The 16,433-nt window shown below is 39.6% G+C and overlaps 1 protein-coding gene across 1 annotated transcript in view; it reads right to left on the bottom strand.

The window, feature by feature from the left end:
- The window catches only part of AHI1 (Abelson helper integration site 1), a 2,471,520-nt gene that overhangs the window by 1,733,256 nt on the left and 721,831 nt on the right, over positions 1 to 16,433 (bottom strand). The window contains exon 9 of the mRNA XM_044087109.1: positions 517 to 672. Coding sequence (XP_043943044.1) covers positions 517 to 672 — 156 coding nt within the window. The remainder of the gene's footprint in view (positions 1 to 516; positions 673 to 16,433) is intronic.

Genomic DNA, 16,433 nt, shown 5'->3' on the forward strand with positions numbered 1-16,433 from the left:
AGGCTTTCTTCTCTGTTGAGACAGGACTTATCCAATAAAGGATTATGTGGTGGTCCCACAGAAGTATGGAGAACTGGGGAACATTACACAACCAAAGTAAGAAATGGGGAAGGGGATGCAGATGACGATTTAGACATAAGCATCTAAAGGAAAAATCAGATAAACTGAAAAGTTAGTCACTGGATGCTAAGTGAGAAAAAAAATGTGAACAGTCTTAATGACACAGAAAGTGTTGTGCTTTTCATGTAAAGCAAGGAAGAAATTAAGGAGAAGTAGCCATCTAAAGTTTGATGCAGTTCTGAACGGACAGTCTATACAGCAAATCAGCATATGAAGTGCTCAATAGGAACAGTTTGCACAGAAGCTGGTTTGAAGCCTGCCATGGCATGCTACTTCTTTAAGGTATTTCTAACAGTGTTGCCTTCTAACTGAGACTTGTCCAGTGATAGCTCACTCCAAACATAAATTCAGGGGTTGATAAAACAAACTACAAATGAAAGCACTTAATTTTTTTACCTGTCCGGGAAGTCTCGACCACTTCAGAAAATCAGTCTTTTTTCCATCTAGAGAGGCATTAGTATTTGTGTTTGCCATCTCACTTTGTTGTTCATTGTGAGATGAACTACCTTGGTCTTGGTGAACAGCCATTGTGGAATGAAATAAAGGATTCAGCTGCAAAAGTGGAAATCAAATTACTATGCTTTAACAATAAACAGGCTGCTAAAGTTAGATTATCATTTAACTACAGTTACCTTCACTGCTGCAGCATTTTCCATTACCCACCTTGCACAACTTATATTACATACAGGACATCTACACACAAGGCAGAATATGAAGACCAACATTCCAGGCAATGATACAACAGTAAGAAAATACCTACAGATATGACTGTCAAATTTCATCACACTATGTCCACAAACCTTGTATATCACACTGTCCTACAGGTCTGTCTACTAGATTTGAACAAAACACACAGAAGTGCAAGGTTTTGATTGCAGATATGGGTTTACTGGTGTAAACAGCAGTAACTCACTAAGAGAAAAAAATTTTTAGAATCTGGATCTTAGTCTGCCAATTTCTATACCTTCTAGATCAGGTGCGGATCTACTTAACCAACAGCTTATTTCATTTTTCTTCCACTCAACATAACTCTTAGATATGTCCCTCGCACTTCTAATGTTTGGCACTATTTTTTATTAGAGCAATTTCTTTGGGATGGCTTTTCCCATCATCCACCACCCTTTCCATAAAAACACTACTCCTCAACTGTATTCAGTCTTTTACATTGCATTATAAAGGTGCACCCTTGTGTTCCTTGATCATTTTTCTAAAATACTGTACTTACATAGACTCGGCAGAATTCCTTAAAAAGAAGTTATGTAGTCACCATAATGCTCCATCTGTGTTGTTCACTTTCATTCTTCCTCAACTGATGGGTGACTCTGCCATTGCTAAAGCTCATGGCAACCAAAAACTCTCAAGCTTCTACCTTACCCATAATGCACCAACCCCAGTTACCTCAGATCTTGTTTGCTGCTATAACAAAAATTAAAATATGAAAACTCTTATGGAGAAGCTATATCTGGAGTTCAAGGGAGCCCGCAGGATGTTTTGCAGGGGTGGGGGGGGTGCAAACCCAGAGCCCTGCCCACATAGCCCCACCCACACAGCCATTCCAGTGTCCTGTTACTTGAATATCTCTCCCCTTTTGTCATAGACACTGTTCAAATCTCTCAGTGTGCATACTGTTTTATGCTTTACTTCTACAATGATTACAGATATTTGGATTTCATTTACAACTTTTATTTCAAATTTTATAGCACAAACACTAATAGGCATTTATTAAACCTAAACAAAGCAATAGTCTTACAATGAAAACAGACTTAGCATTAAAACTTTACCTTTGAAACCAACATTCACTGAAACAGCATTGAAACTCACATTCAAAGAAAGTGCATCTGGCCAGTGGCTGGGTAAGTTTACCTTTGGGCTGTTTTCAAATCATAGGCTCCTTGCATACATTTTTAGAACCATGCAAAAGTTCTTTGATTCACCTTCCTGACTTTATTAATTATACTATATAATAACTGAATTATATCCCTTGCATAATACAGCACCACTTGTTAGTGTGTTTTAAAAGTTATAGTTCTGAACATTTTTCCTTTAAGCAATGAAACAAATCATATGAACCAATAATGACAACCTGCCTAATTCAGAACATTTCAACCATAAAGGGCCACTCAAACTTCTGTCATACAATCAACCAATATCAGTCAATATGCAGAAAGTCATCTGAATAATTCCACATTAAAGAGATCTGAAACCAATGAAGAGATTGTTGTTAGAAAACAACTTTATACTTCAGTGTTTCATTTACAAATTCAGTGCCTGTTGCCCTTGAAGAATAAACTGCCTATGTTACATTAAAAGAAATGCTAAGCTGGTATATTTCAATAGGGAAAGGGGTGGCAAGCTGAAAAACAGGTTATTAGGTGTCTCATCCAAAGGAGGACATACTAAGAACTGCAGTGCCATATCCCCTTAAAATACAAATGTACATGCTGCAGGAATAGAACCTACAGCCCTTTGCATCAGGATGCAAGTATGCTACCTGCTGTGCTAGCACTGCTTTAAAATTCTATACCACAATAATACCATTTGCTACACAAAACAGTTACACATTTTAAGCAGACTTAGCATGAGCAGCAGTAACCTTTGCTTCCCTTGAAGCTCACAATTCCTTGAAAATGCATTTTAAAATAAATTCCACCTGTTAGATCTAACTAGGACATTTCTCTCTCTATGTCTGTCTGTCTGTCTCTCTCTATCACACACACAAACACACACCTCAACTTCTTAGTGCAAGAAATCTGGACAAACCCTAAAATAAACAGGGACAGATTATAAATATTGCATTCATGAGTAACAGGATTTGCGTTGGTATTGCTAGAATAACAGGATTTGTGTTGGTATGTATTTTTTAAAGGATATGATGTCTAAAACTATTTAGCAACTTCAATCCTTTTTAGTAGGAATATGGGGGCAAACTTCTGGACAGTCTGCAAAAACATAGACAGCTGAGGGGTATGCTACCTCCGTTAGCGATTTTGTCAAACTGTCATTTCCACATATTTTTACAATGTTTACTCATTCCAGCCTTGACAATGTACATAAATAGATTTTGTCAAAGTTACAACAACTTTAAACCCTGTGTGAACTTGGTGTTTGCTTGGGGGGGGGGGGGGGTTGACAGAAAGGAATAAAGGAACTCATGGCTCTGTATATAGTTGAATCTCTCTGTACTGAAGTACTCCCTACCATGATGCTGCTTTAATAGTGTGTTTGTATTCAGAAACTTTTACAGTCTTTATACTGAATTTTATAGCTACATGAATTAGAAAATAACCAATTTCCTTTTCAGAGCCTAAGCTAAAAAGTCCACTCCTTACAAGCACTCTTTCCCCTGGAAAACATCTATATATGCATCATCACAGTGACCTAATTCAAGACTGATGACAGCACTCCTTTAATGCAGAATTTCAATACCTGCCACAAGTTCAGGCCTACCACCTTAGATGAAAAGGTGATGGTGTCTACATTTTCTTAAAGAACAATTCATCTCCAGACTTACTAGGTGAGATAATGATGTGGAATTCCTCTACATCCAACTTAGCATTAACAAAACTCCTTACTGTGTCATACCTAAATATAGGTCCCGTCTATGTACCCCATCAGTCCATATTCTCCTACTTAACTAATATGGTGTCACTATGCATTAAGCCAACACCATTATTCTAGGAGACCTCGATCAACTCCTCCTCCATTAACTGGGAAACTTTTATATCCTTGAGTATGTATTCCCAGACAGTTCGGGATTTCATCAGTACAGGATATCTGGATCAATTAGTCTGTACCCAAACAAGAGTGATAAAAATCCTGGACTTGGTCCTTAATAATATGGGACAAAACTTTGGTGTCCACCAACTGTCACTTCCTCCCTGGTTAAACCGGACCACAAATCAGTCACATTCATTAAAAGACTGAAGCCAAAAGCATCTTCCAATACCTATGTTTTCAAATATTATGCTACGGTTAATCTACTAAAACTAAGCAGTGGCCTGAATTATGTGAAATCCTTTACTGTCAAATCCTATGCATGTGTAAATAGCTGCATAGACACATCTATTCCCCTCTGAAGTAAACAGAAAGCCACATTTAAGACACTCTTGCTAAACTTAATAGGGAGCTTGTTACCCTGATCAAATCAATGAAAACTAGATATGAGGTAAAAAATAACCAACTAGGTGACAGGCAGCCAGAAAGCCTTCTTTAACTATGTTAGAAACCTCAGAAACAATTTGCAGCACTGCACAGAATAATAGTAAATTATTTTAAATTTCTGGACATAGGCAATTTACTACTAGCAGACAAATTTAGTTCAAACTTCAAACATGTATGTGTGTATATATATCAGAGTGGCCAGAATTCAATATTTTGTTCTCAGACGTCATAAATTTTCCCATACACCACCCAACTAGCTACCACTTAAAAATATACTCAAAAATCTGCTCTTAAAACTTCAAAAAGGGATACATGTTTAACTATTTCCACTTATAAACCATGAAATGTTATTTTTAGTAGTGCATTTCTATCAGGAAGGTATATTTTGCACTCTACACAGTTTAGTCAGGTCTAACCATTCTAAACCTTAGAACTATAAAATTTCTAAGACAATCAGAAAAAAAATTAAAATTAAAAATTAAAAATTTTGCTTAGTGGCAATCACCAACATTGGGATCAGTCCCTTATCCCAGATACTTAATATATGACAATGATTTCCTCTCTTTAGAGGTTGTCCTCTACACCTTTATAAGTCCTTTTGATAAGTGTTTTGTCATCTTCAATGCCCACTCTCCTTTTTCATGCATAATCTATTTGACAAATTTTACAGGCAGAAGGATACAAGACCACATCTGGATCGACATTGTTGGCTACCTCATTTGTTATGGCTGCTGGTCCCTCTTGGCTGGTGTGGGCTTCTTCCATCATTTCCATCACCTAATAGACATCTGGAGAGTTGTGGTGGCTATATGATTTGAGGAGCACTTCCCTCTTTGCCAGTGTTAAAGTAACAGACTTTCCTTTGTATCTTTTGGTGTGCATGGGAGCACAGAATTACTACCACCTAACATCACTCCAGATGCTAGTGAAAGCTAACAGGAACTAACACTGTCTTCCCACTTATGCTCCTCTTTGTAGTTGCACTATCTAAATGAGTCCCAAAACAATAGCTTCACTAGCAGCATGTTACACAGCCTTTTCCAACAAACCTCCTTCCTTATGGGTATTAGTTACTACTTACTGGTTTCTAAATTATTTGCTGATATAGCTTAGCAGCTAATTATTAGTCTTACATACTCACACACTGACTGCAGGTGTTGGCATCTGTGACTGATGGGCTTGTTAACATTTGAGGTCCTTTGTAGAGAGGAATGCACTAACCAAGATGTTTTCAACCAATTTCCATCTTGCCAAATCATCTAATTGGAGTAACTTTCAAGCTTTCATATATGACCGATCAGGCCTTATAGTAGCGGCAGGAGTATTGTTTTAGTTAGGAAGTCACCAGAAAGCCCTAAAAATGATTGTGCATTCAGCTGGCTAGTAGTAAAATGGCCTGCTGGTGTATATACAAAAGGCTTTATCTGTTATGTTTACAATACCCCTTTTTTTTACTGTAGTACTTTAACACTTATTGAGAATTTACTTTTCCTGTTGTACCATGGACCTGTAAAAAGAATTTTATATTTTGGAAGACTGCAGTCTTAAACAGAGACAATGTTTGTACTGATAACTCCTGCACTTTGCCTTTGTAAATTATATGACAACATTGGTCACTTCTTACTATAGACAACCCTTTGACTGTCAATGACACAATCTTAGATATCATTACTACTAACAACTCAGGCAGATGCTATGGAATAATTGTTTGGGTTAATCCTATAACTTATCACTGCTCAGTAAACTTTCTGATCATGTAACAGGCTGAATACAGGATGCTCTTTCTCACTCACCGGAGAGCCTCTGGTTTCAACCAATCTAGAAGTGATTGACTGGAACAGAATATTGCCTCTTCTGTCATCACACTTGTATTACAAATTGTGTATTACTGTACATGTATTAAATGTTTAGTTATTGGAGCTTTTCTCCCCCGGGCCACTGCTGAGAATGGGTTCTGTACACAGTCGGACTTTCCTGATAAACAAATTTCAAATAAAGGTAAAATAAAAATGCAGTCTAGGACAGGTGGTTTATCCAGATATGTAATTATTCACTTCAAAGAAGATAGACAGCAATATAATTAACAGTGGCCAACTGAAGAATTAAAGGCACCAGAAACTTCCAGCTAAAATTAATCTAATCCAGGGACAAAGCATGGAAGAATTGCAAGGTTACCAAGCAACTTCACATGCATCAAATATTTCTCAATTTCAATCCTACAAATAGGACTGAAATTCAAACTGCAGTGCAGTTCTATTTCTTTTTTTTGTAGGAAAAAAACAGTCAGCTACTAAATCAAAGACGGGCTAGCTTGATTGAAGCCGAAAGGATCGTGTCTAATTCAGAACCCAGCTAGTGACAAATTGAATTTGCCTATTGGATACACAGAGAAAAATGCATTTGCATTTCTACAAAACATGTCTGCAGTCCATCTTTGCTTATCCTTATTTTCCCTGGACCATGGTAAATGCAATGAAACCTAATGCAAATCCTTCACTTCACTCCAAGTTCCCTTTAAAAACTGTTACTACTAAGCCTTTAAAGACCCCCCCCCCCCCTGCCAAATTACTAACTGGAGGACCTAAAGCTCAAGGACAGCTTATTTCTGACTTTAAGATAGCAACACCTTTTATGACAATGCCTTCAGCCCATATTTTTAATTTATCCCTAACCTTCTGATATCAATTTTGATATGCTGCAAGAGAAATCTAACTTGCACCTTTTCGCTAAGCTGCTGCTTGTTGAGTCCAGCGAACTTTCTCCACTTTTATAACTTACAACTTCCTCCAAAGACCTTAGGGTAAACTGCAGATGCACATCACACAGGCTTAAAAAATATACTAGTGATAATGACTTCTGTCCTCTGCTAGTCTGAGCATTGGTGCAGAAATGGTGTCAATAAATTCATAGTGCTTTATCAAGTAACTATCTTTGCAGTAGGTAGACAGGTACTAACCTGCAGATAAGGAAGTCAATATTATAGCACATGATTGCTCTGCAAACATCAGTTGCACATTTCTTGGCACATCCAGGACACTTATTTTCTGCAGTTTACCGCCATCAGTCACAGACTAACCACAATGACACAGAAAGTCATGGCCACACACCTACCACAAGTACAAAAAGAAGTAATTATAAAATTTATGGGCTGTTTTTGGCTGGGGGACACTCTTATTTTTCTTAGGTAAAGAATGGCAACTGATATACAAACCATGTTTAAATGTATCAATCAGCCTTTGTGCTGAATGTACTATATTATTATTATTATCATTAATAATTTCCTTGATTTCTATGATTTCCTATTGGTGATACAAAGTCCTCTCCCACTACCTTCTTGATATTACATTTTCTCATTAAATATGTGCCAGTATTTGTTGAAAAATTCCTCATAAAACTAATCTGTTTTAAATATTTGGTCAAACTTACTACACTTATTAGACCTTTTATCATACGGATTACAAATACTACATCTTTTTCAACCTCTTCTAATGCATTTTCAACAAGTACTCCAGATAACTCTATTGTCTACAATGTTGAATCATTTCCTTGGAATATGCAAGCTACCACACAACCCCCATAATTTTATCCAGAAGAAAGGTCCAGCCAAATAAAGTTGTGCTGAAGTAATATTTGCACAATCATGAACACATTAACAATACTAAAGAAAACATTTAAAAAACAGAAAGTATTTTGTTAATACATCTGACTTTTCATTTGTCCGTACCACATTTTGTAATACAAATACTGTCAGAGACCCTCAGGAATCTCCTAGCAGAGACACATGTTCAACGAGCAAAACGTCCTTGCCACGTCAGTAATTCAATCATTAATTTCTACCATGTATGTGCAATCACTAAAAGACACCAAAGTAAAATATGTTCTCAGTGATCACTAATAAGTCACACTGCTGCTGTAGTACATTCCCATTTACAAATAACAGTTTACATTATTGTAATAAGTCCATCATATAAATAAAACAAACATTTTATGAAGTGAACTCAATAATCTTACCTCATTTTCAACTATTCCTAATAATTTGCAGCATTTCTAATATTTTTCTTACTTTAAAATGTCTGTGGTATCTTAATTAATTTGCCCGCTAACTCAAATAATCCCAAGCTGATATAATATTGCTAAACTTACTCATATAAGTTCAGGGTTCTTTACACAATTTGCATGCAGATGAGGCCCTTTTAAGCTATCTCTATGAATCATAGTGATAAGCAAATGTGCATGGCTCCTTATGCGTGTGACTGCCTTTCTGCTTTAATTCACATAATGCATATCTTCAGGAATCTACACTTTTGTTTTAAGTAGACATTTTTTTCAACACACCTGCACAATTATGTTGTCAGCTTCAACGACATCCTCTGACTACATTTGCATACAAATGTAGAGCTGTTCTTCTCAGATTACCACTACTCACAACTAAAGACCAGGACTATGAATAATGCACATTGCAATCAGATATAACCAAGACAATAATTCCTTTGCAGAACCATAGGAAGCCCCTGGGAGCATTCCTAGGGATGACTCTTCATCTAATCAAGGCAAGGTGCTAAGAATCAAGCTTGCACTGTTCAGATAAAAAAGACTTTTGGGTAGCAATACAGAATGAGTACCCAAGACCACGCACCAACTAAAAGACTACTGCTGGCCAGTTCGCCAGCACAGATATCACCTAGGACAAATACTAACTTCTTTCAGTAGATCCCAGTCTGATGAACTGATAAACTGATCATCTAGCAGAAGCCTGTCTTGGAGCTTACTGTGCTACTCCATCTGCGCTATTGCCTTCACCCTGCCTGAAAATCAGACTATTTCTCAACCAGCACAAGATAGGTAGGGTCAAGACATGAGGATTAAAGATTGTTAGAGGAAGTCAAGGCCTTGTTATACACTTTGTCCACCTGAGCAGCATCTCCATGACTGAACTTTTGAAATGCTGTTGAAAGACAAGAATCACTATATAACAAGAGACCCATGTCAGGTAACTTCAAAACACCAGACAATGGACAGTGGGTACTGTTTCAGGTACTTCAGTTGTAATGAAAGAAGGCTATGATCAGACCTTATGCATTTCCTCACCAGATTACTGATTTTAACACCCACATGGAACACCAAAATATGACCATATATGTGGTAGCAGAATTAACAACTTGAACAAAGCTATATCATTCATAATACAAAATAATTTTTTTAACAACAGTCACTGCTTTATTATTGAGCCTAATTTTGAATTAACCCAAAATTGGCCATTTGTGTGACATCATGGCCAAGGGCACAAGGAAGTACATGAATTCATAAAGGAACATTACTGCACTACTGATTGCATGCTAGATAAGGAGTTACCAACAGTTTGCTCCTGTACCCATAACATATTCAAAAGAAATGTCAGCTCCAGCCAAGAACCTTTTCAGACCAACAACTGAACAATGGAAATGTCAGTTCTTTTGCTACACTGATCCTCCTAGGAAACCACACAACTGGGATCCTCATCAAATGAATAAGTCCGTAGTGAGAAACAAGCCAACTTAAGATGGTAATGAGCTGGTCAGTATCATAGAAAAAGTAAGATATATTACAGAATTCTGTTCAGCACTACAGTAGAAGGGTGTCCTGCTTCTTTACGCAGATAAAGAAAGGGATCCACTTGTATGTGATGCATAACCATATCATGAGGTCATGGACCATGTTTCACTCCATGTGAAGAGTTGCGTAACACTGAAATAGGCCCATGCTTGGAGTAATTCCCCAAACGTCGGTCATGACGTGGAGCTAGGAACTAAAATTTCTATTTAAGGAGTAAACTAAAACATTTCAGAGCTTTACCAGAAAGGCTCATCGAGACTCTGCTACACTTTGCTGTGAAGGAAAGGTTAGTTTGCTGTTATTTTTTGTACTTCTGTATTGCCTTTCTATATTTTGAATACTGTATATTTCTTTTCTTTACCTTGTGTTTTGCTTGCATTCTGTTTTAACAGCATATTAAAACTTCAAAAGAGACCACAGCTCTCTCTGTTCTGAGTCAGGCAGAATATTTTCCCTCCCTCCCACCCATTTAAGTTGTCTTGTTAAATACCACTGTCTTTCTAGTTGCCCGCCTCTTATGTTAATCTGACCATATATCTCATTTCTCTCTACTTTCACTGGCTTATGTGAGTAATCACAAAACCATCACTTGTGAAATCCCACCCCTTCAATTATTTAAATTTATTGGCCATCCTACAGTATTTCATAGTACCAAAATACAAAAGTGACCACCCCTTTCAGTCCATCTTGCTGTTTTAAAAATAGTAACTCTCCACTAAACCTTAACTTTTAAACAGGTAAAACTCAAGTTACCTACTTTCACATCTAACTTCTCTAGTGCACACTGCAGAGTGCATTCTTTTCAATCTTACCTTTAAGCATCCCTGTGACTAGCACTTTCTCTAATACCTGCTGAAAAGCACTAGGAAGCCTTAAACTCATACAAACACTGCACTCTCCTTGTTAACAAGGAGAAATTAATAGTAGGCACTAAACCGCCTATAATTGCAAAGTACCTTGCTAAGGAAACAGCTCCTATACTTTACAAAGAACAAAAAAAAGCCCCAAACCAGGCATGTCCAAGGGTCAGCTTCCAGTGATTTCTCCTGTCCACCTGGTGAATCTGGGCATACTGGGGCAATGCAGCAATTGCCTCATGTACACAGACAACCCTCTCCTCCTACCACCCAACACTACAACCTGTGAGAGATGCACATATATAGCCAAAATGGAAGCAAAGCTCTCTCCACCCAAAATTGTGCTAAACAGTCAAGAGGAGAAGGTTAACACCCACACTACACCTCAAGCAACACATAGCCCTTCTAAACCCGCACCACCAACACCCACATATAGCAACACTAAGTCCACATATGCAGAGGCCCTTAACTGTAACCTGCCCAAGCAACAAAGACCTCTGAAGCTGAAACGCAAACAAACACCAATCACAACCAATGTGTCACATAGTTCACAACACCAGTGTGCCACCCAGCAACAGCCCCTAAGGCAAGACAATGTACCTAACACTTTAGTCATAGGTGACTCTATAGTCCGGCACACTGATGTCCCTCTCACCAGGTTGAATAAGGAGAAAGTTACAGTCAGCTGCCTGTCGGGTGCCAGGATCCGCCACATAACGCATGCACTCAAGTCACTCCACAACAAGTACAAATATGACTCTGTCATTGTCCATGCTGGAGTGAATGACTTGACGCACCTCCCTGGACTACATGAAAAGAGACATGGAAGAGCTCTCGGATCATGTGGCCCAGGCAGGTATGACCCTAGCCCTGAGTAGCATCCTGCCTTCGCCCAGAATGATACCACAATATAAGGATAAAATGATTGACTTCAACAATTGGCTAAGCTTATGGTGTCATTCAAAGGGATCCAGTATCTGTCTGCCTGGGATGACATGATTGACAGACCACGATGCTTTGCCAGAGATGGTCTGCACCTGTCACCCCTGGGATTCAGGTTACTGGCTAAGGTTCTTGCAACCCCTATAGTGACTTTTTTAGGCAAACTTCAAAGGACAAAACCACCACCATAACAGGTACAAGCATACAAAATCTGAAGGTAATGCTACTCAATGCTAGAAGTCTAAACCTCAAAATGCACTCTCTCGAGGCACTCCTAAAATGGAGAACATCGATATCTGTGCAGTAACTGAGACGTGGTTCAAGGCTCCAAAGAGCACCCCTGCAATACCAGGCTACAACTCTTACCACACTTTTCGGCCACCAAACCAAACACTAAAGGTGGAGGAGTGTCAATATTCACCAAGGATATTCACACCACCAGGCTAGTTGGCCAACACAATGTGTCTGAAATTCTCCAAGTGCAACTAACACTAGGTAAGACTGCAATCCAAATTGTAGCTTGCTACAGATCCCCCACCATACCCCAAGATTCTCACTACACCTTTCTAAACATACTGGAAAATATTAAGATAGAACCAAACACCCTAATACTGGGTGATTTTAACTACCCTGCCATTAACTGGGAAAACTACTCATGTCCCAACACCTTTGACAACGGTTCTTGGAATTCATAAATTCCAACGCCCTGGATCAACTAATCCATAGTCCCACCAGGGGCTCCAATATCCTAGACCTGGTCATTACCAACATGGGAAATTAATGCTCCATACCTATGGTCACCCCTCGTTAGTCAGGTCTGACCATAAGCTAATCACCCTTAACATCCACATCCCACCCCACCCCAAGTAAAGAAACCACCATAAAAACTTCTCTAAAGCCAACTTCATGCTACTCAAGTCAGAAGTGACAAACTTCATGACACCCATGCAGACGGGAACTGAAAGTTCAACTGCTGAATCCTACACTACGGCACTGTACGAGCACATCCACTCATGCATGAATCGTGCCATCCCAAACAGAACCAAAATGCTCTCATCCAAAAAAGGAAGCCAATCTGGTGGTCCCCTGCCATAAACAAACTTTACAACAAAAGGAAGAAACTTTTGCAGAAAAGAGGAAAATCCCAGGATGCAAAAAACTCCCTTACTAGCCTCAGTAAGAAACTGAGATGCCTCATAAAATCCTCCAAAGCTAGTTACGAAAATAAAATTGCCAAAGATTCCAAAGACAACCACAAAGCATTCTATAATTATGTCAAGAATCTAAATGGCAATGCTCAGATCTGCTCTGAGCTAAAACAGAATGGCATTAAATATACTGATCCGAAGGATATTGCCAATATCCTGGCAGATCGATTCAGTGCCAACTTCACCCCACTTTCACCCCCTAAATGGCCCATCTCAATACCGGAAGATTGCCAAATTCCAGTAATAACGGCCACACAGGTACAAAATGCACTCTCTAAAGCCAAGAATACAGCATCCATGGGACCAGATGACATCCCGGGCTGTGTACTACATGAACTACAATATGAACTGGCACCTCACCTAAGTGTCATGTTTAATCATAGCCTCACCTCAGGTTTCGTGCCCACTGAGTGGCGCAGAGCTATAGTTATCCCAATCCACAAGGGAGGGATCCACCTTGGATCCCGGAAACTACCGTCCCATCAGTCTGACAAGCCTTATCTGCAAGGCCATGGAGCATATTATCATGGAACTTATAAACAAAGACATTGGCAACCTTCAAACACTGGACCCCACCCAGTTTGGGTTTGTGAAGGGCCGATCTTGTCTCCTGAACCTGATTGACTTCTTTGAATCAGTCTCCAGAGCCATGGACAAGGGTAAGGTGGTCCACACAGCCTATTCAGACCTTGCCAAGGCCTTTGACACCATCCCCCACTCTGGAATCATAGATAAACTTACTAAGTTGGGCATTAATCCCTATGTCACCCAATGGGTTGCTAAATGGCTTACTGATAGAACCCACACTGTAAAAGTAGCAGACTCCAAATCCAGCTCCAGACAAGTGGAGTACCTCAGGGTTCAGTCCTGGGGCCGCTCTTGTTTGGCATCTACTTCTCTGATGTACAGGTCAACACTAAGGGACTCTGGCTAACAAAGTTTGCAGATGACTGCAAAATGGGAGCCATTATTGAATCCCCAAATGATGTGGATACTCTACAAAAGGGCCTTACAGAAACAGATGCTTGGTGCTAGAGCCATGGGCTCAAGCTCAATGCCAAGAAATGTATTGTTATCCCCTTTGGGAAAAAACATGTATCCATGAATTACCATATAGGTGGCAGTACACTAAATACAGAAAGTGTGATAAGAGACTTAGGGACACAGGTGGACAGTGGTCTCACCTTCGATAACCACATCGCCACAACAGTCAGGAAATCCTTCTATGTGGCACACCTCATCACGAAGGGCTTTTCATCCAGAAAAAAGGAGGTCATTGTCCCACTGTACTCATCCCTCATTAGACCCATTATAGAATACAATGCCCCATTTGGTATGTACCTCTCAAGACATCTGCAACAACTGGAAAGGCCTCAGAAATACCTCACTAAAAGAATCACAGGCCTAAAGCAGATGCCCTATGCTGACTGCCTTAAAAAACTGCAGCTATACTCTGTCGCATATCGTCTACTCAGAGGCAATCTCTGCTTAACATACAAGGCCATGTCAAACCCAGAGCTGTTGGACATGCTACACTTAAGAAATCCCAATCCTCAGAGCTACACGCTCCAGGGATCTAAACCTTGTCATCACAATAAACAAAACATGTTGGAGGAATAGGTTCCTGACCCAGAGACTCCCCAGACTCTGGAATAGATTGCCCATACATGTCAAGCAGAGTGCCTCTTTGGACCTCTTCAAGAGGAACCTTGACGATTGGATGGGAGAAAGGAAATTCACCCCAGGGATCACGTCAGTCGCCCTGCTAGACAGGGGTCCAGGAAAGTAAATAATGTGGGAAGAAATATTCAGGGAATTGTTATGGCTAGGCTTGTATAGGCCCTAGGGCGGATAGCCTAGTACTAACCTATGAACCTATGATGAATACAAGCTGTGTACCTCTTCCCAACACTCAGCCTCTTGCAGGTAAAATCAATACTGGCAGGAAGACAGGGAAGTACTAAACATGGCACGACAAGAAATCGGTTCCAGTTATAATTAAGAAACCCGTGGCTCAGCAAAAGGATAAAACAGCAAACTGATATGTAGTGTATAAACAGAATATTAACATTTCTGAATAAATAACAAAAAATAAACAGCAATACAAAAATAATACCATAATTTCAAAAGAGAAAAAACAGAAAAAAGCAATAAAATTAACAATGCAAACAGAAAAAGAGGAAAAAAAAACAAAGCAGCAGTAAATTAAGGAAACATCAATCAAGCTCCAGGACGTAGTAAAACAAAAGGATGTACACTAATAACAGAAATAAGCTTAAAGTTGTATGTGGCATGATAAAAAAACCTTGATGGTAACAATGAAGTGGAAAACACAGCTATACTGAGTAGCAGCAGAACACCTAAAGTAACTTTTAATCTAAAGATGCCACTACACTGTTTTGAGAGCAAATGGCTAACCTGACCTGTCATTTGTACGTTTGTCTCGTCCGCGAACTCCACTCCAAACTTCTTCTTCTTCTGTTATTCAAAATTCACGCAGGCGCTTAAGATGAGGACGTAAAATATCAGTCGCACAGACGCAAAAGCGTCTGTTATTGGACTTGAAGGGTGTTCTTAAAGAAGAACACCCTAAAAAAATGTTTTTTTTTAAATTAAAAGAAGATTAATCTACTAGCCAGCCAATTCCAGAGGGATTGCAAGTGCAGCCCCTTGCACCAGCCTGCGGGTGCCCTTGCTGGAGTTATACATAAAATAAGGACAAATACTCAGATCTGCTCAGCGTTAGTGCAGAATGGTACAAAATACACTGAACCGACTGATATCGCCAACGTCCTGGGAGACCAACTTCACCACCCTCTCACCCCAAAAGGGCCCATAACCATACCAGAATAATGTAGAGCCCCTGAAATCACAGACACTCAGGTTAAAACAGTCCTCTCCAAAGCCAAAAACACAGCATCAATGGGACTGGAAGGTGTCCCAGGCTGCGTCCTACACAAGCTCAAAGATTAACTAACCCCTCACCTAAAAACACTATTCAAACTCAGCCTCTCTACAGGCTACATACCCCATAGAGTAGCGCACAGTAAAGGTTATTCCACTCCACAAAGGTGGAGCCACAACAGTCCCCGGGAACTATTGCCCTATAAGCCTGACTAGCTTGGTGTGCAAGGCTATGGAGCGCATCATCATGGAACTCATTAACAGAGACATTGGGAACCTCTAAAAACTGGACCCTACCCAGTTCAGCTTTGTTAAGGGCAGAACATGCCTCCTAAACCTGGTGGACTTCTTTGAGACAGTTACCAAGGCTATAGACAAGGGAAAGGTGGTACACACAGCCTACCTAGACCTCACAAAGACTTTCAACACCATTCCCCATTCTGGTATTATAGACAAGCTCACCAGCCTGAACATAAACCTCTATGTCACAAGATGGGCTGCCAACTGGCTCATGGACATAACCCACACGGTGAGAGTTGCGAGAGTTAGGTCCGACTATAAACCGGTTACAAGTGGCATTCCACAGGACTCAGTCCTAGGACCCCTACTGTTTGGCATATAATTCTCAGAGGTACAGGCAAACACAGGG

The sequence above is a fragment of the Protopterus annectens genome, chromosome 1.part1 (assembly GCF_019279795.1).
Source record: "Protopterus annectens isolate FY-2018-M chromosome 1.part1, PAN1.0, whole genome shotgun sequence".
Classification (NCBI taxonomy): Eukaryota; Metazoa; Chordata; order Ceratodontiformes; family Protopteridae; genus Protopterus; species Protopterus annectens.